Source organism: Papaver somniferum, chromosome 7 (genome assembly GCF_003573695.1).
Source record: "Papaver somniferum cultivar HN1 chromosome 7, ASM357369v1, whole genome shotgun sequence".
Taxonomy (NCBI): Eukaryota; Viridiplantae; Streptophyta; class Magnoliopsida; order Ranunculales; family Papaveraceae; genus Papaver; species Papaver somniferum.
The window spans coordinates 76036833-76040266 of record NC_039364.1 but is presented as its reverse complement, the minus strand read 5'-3'; the positions used below and the strand labels follow the sequence as shown (position 1 = coordinate 76040266).

Sequence of the window (3434 nt, the reverse complement as noted above, 5' to 3'; positions counted from 1 at the left end):
GCTACAAATCTATTTGATGCTACTTCCTCTTTAATGGCGGAGACTAATGCAGTTCTACTTGGTATTAATTTTGCGAAATCTATTTGATGCTACTTCCCCTTTAATGGCGGAGACTAATGCAGTTCTACTTGGTATTAATTTTAAGATTTTATTAGATCTAAAAATGATTATGTATTGTATTTTAGTAAATAAAATATATTTATAATTAAACAAAGCTGACTAGGATGGTAGATAATGTCAAGAGGAATGTGGAAAACTAGACATCCCCTTGACATTTTCTACCTAAAGTCATGCATACATTGATTTACGACATCCGGTTTGGAGAATGATTTTAGGAAAAATAAATGTGCATCCTACGTGGATTTTGTCATTTATCTCTACACACATGTCATTGAAGATCAGTTCTACTTGGTATTAATTTTGCGCACTGAACCTTGAGCATCTCCGATCCGTGGAGGTATCCCCAAATGTGCCCCTTAAAGAAAATAAATTCCGATTCTTCTCCACGTACGAGGCAAACGAATACAAAACCAGTATCGAATCAAAACCCGGAGGAACCGACATAAGCTTCGTAAACATTAGTGTGAGAGAAATCTTGAGTTCTTGAGAGAAAATCGAAATCGAGTAAGAGTGAGAGGGATTTGATCGCTAAAACTTCTCAGATCTCACTGCCATGGCGATTTCATCAAGTCTCTCTCATCTCTTCCAAATCATCTTCATCATTTCCCTTTTCGTCATATTCACTTCTGCTGAGATTCGTTCTTCTGAGATTCGTTCTGATGATAGATCAATCATCCCCTTTGATGAATTCGGTTTCACACATACAGGTCGGTTAGAACTAAACGTATCACACATTACTTTATCGAACCCTAACCCTGAATTAGATCTTTCACAAATAGGGTTTTTCTTAAGTACAAGAGATTCATGGATTCATGTTCTTCAGCAAATTCAAGATCTCGATATTACATGTGCACTTCAATCAGAACTTGTTAAAGTGGTATATACTTTTGATAAACTCAAAGGAGCAAAAGAATTAGGGATTGTGTATTCTGAATCGGAGTCTAATCAATTTACTCTTGTTTTTGCTAACTGCTTACCTCAACTTCAAGTATCAATGGATGTTAGATCTGAGATGTACAATCTTGATGGAAAGAATAGTAATCGTGATTACTTATCTGCTGGAAAAACTGTTCTACCTAGGGTTTATTTTCTTTTCTTTTTGGCGTATTTTTCACTATCAGTTATTTGGGTTTATTTTCTATACAAGAAAAGATCAACAGTTTATCATATACATTACTTTATGTTAGCTGTTTTGATATTGAAATCGTTGAATTTGCTATGCGAAGCTGAAGATAAATCATATATTAAACGGACTGGTAGTGCTCATGGTTGGGATGTTTTGTTTTACATTTTCAGTTTTTTGAAAGGTATTACACTTTTCACTTTGATTGTATTGATTGGTACTGGATGGTCATTCTTGAAACCCTATTTACAAGATAAGGAAAAGAAAGTATTAATGATTGTAATCCCTCTTCAAGTTGTTGCGAATATTGCTCAAGTTGTGATTGATGAAAGTGGGCCTTACGCTCAAGATTGGATTACATGGAAACAAGTTTTTCTACTCGTGGATGTTGTTTGTTGTTGTGCGGTGCTTTTCCCGATTGTTTGGTCGATTAAGAATCTCCGAGAAGCTGCTAGAACTGATGGGAAAGCTGCTGTGAATTTGATGAAATTAACATTATTCAGGCATTACTACATTGTTGTTATTTGCTACATATATTTCACAAGAGTTGTGGTATATGCATTGGAGACAATTACCTCGTATCGATACCTTTGGACTAGTGTTGTAGCGGGGGAGTTAGCTACATTGGCTTTCTATGTGTTTACAGGGTATAAATTTAGGCCTGAAGCTCATAATCCATATTTCATGATTGATGATGATGAAGAAGAAGCTGCAGCTGAAGCTTTGAAACTTGAAGACGAATTTGAATTGTGATTATTTCGCAATACTGGAAAAATGACAAAGTGTGTGATGCCTCAGATGATTATACTGGGACATCAATGTGTTATCAAGGATTTTGGAAGGTTGAGCTAGCCAGGTAGGAATATGGTATGTTTACGTACTATTCTATCTTTTAGGGATGCCATAATACTTCTGTAGTTATGTGTGATCTTTCACTTATGTTATTCTTCGTTTATCACTGTATTTTTGTACTCAAAACAGCTTGGTTTCGTTACTTTGTCTGTTTGTTCATATGTAACGCGTGAAACCAATATACAATCCTTTTGGCATACTCTTTCTATATGTTCGCTATATACATGCATCAACATTAGATTCCAAGAAGATTCGGTATTTTGTTGTTTAACTTTTTATAGCCCTAGATTTACATCATAATAACTGCCTAACTCTTGCTAATTATTATTACTTCTACATAAGCTGCTGTCATGTAGAAAAGCAAAATGTAGCCACAAGATTATGAAATGCTTTTAGGATCAGTAGACTGTTTCTGATGAAGGAGGTTGAGAAGTTTGGGTTCTTTCCATAAGGAGGTATATGCCAGTTTTCCATTTGAAAAAGAGATTATACGTCGGGTAGAATAGCACTAGCACGAAGAATCTGTATTATAGTGCCCTACCTTCTCCCGGAGGGCAAATAGTTTCAATAATTTTATGAGTCATTTTTTCTGTTTATTTCCTAACTCTTTATTACAAGTGTACCACAGTAGGGCAGGCTTCTGGTTGCCTAGGCTGTTCAAAATAGCACTAGCACCAAGAATGTGTATTAAAGATGCCCTACCCTTTTTTTTGGAGAGCAATGGTTTCAATGGTTCTATGAATCCTTTTTTATGTTCATCATCTCTAACTCTTTATTGCAACTACGCCACAGTAGGGTTGCTTCGGGTTGTCTAGGCTGTTCGTCATGGTTTGTAGTGCAGGGACCAGGCAAACAATAATTGGAAGTAAAATGCTTGGAACGAAAAAGAGCTTGGTGTACTTGTTTCAGTTTGTGACCATCTAGCCTTCCCCTGGTGGAAACTTCGGTAGCATGCTCTGCGGAAATTTTTGACTGCACTTTCTTGAGAAAAACTCTGTTGCAATAAGTTGTGTTTGAGATTCATGGAAGATCAGTCGTCTGAGGCTCTGAGCAAGGGTATGCAGTTGTGATCTCCAGCTCGGTTCTTTATTAGAGTGATGATCAGACAAGTCTATGTTGAGTATGTTACGCTCCTTTCGTTTCAGGAATTACTAGGGCAGGAACTGTCCGGTCCCGGAACCGCGGTCAGATGGGACAGGTACAAGTACCAAAAACTGGTACCGTGCCTAGAGTAGGTACAAGTAACGGTTCTAGGCTATTCCCGTCCCATCCCGTAGTACTGAGCAACTAGTAATAACGTCTCATAATAGTTAGGGTTTTTCAAAATTAATTAGCTTTT

At 36.9% G+C, this 3434-nt stretch overlaps 1 protein-coding gene across 1 annotated transcript; it reads left to right on the top strand.

Annotated features, from left to right (window-relative positions):
* The first annotated feature begins 509 nt into the window (after nucleotides 1-509).
* Nucleotides 510-2341, top strand: LOC113297665 (protein GPR107-like). Its single transcript, XM_026546221.1, has one exon. The coding sequence runs from the start codon at nucleotides 674-676 to the stop codon at nucleotides 1994-1996; it is 1323 nt and encodes a 440-aa protein (XP_026402006.1). The 5' UTR covers nucleotides 510-673; the 3' UTR covers nucleotides 1997-2341.
* Nucleotides 2342-3434: the final 1093 nt, after the last annotated feature.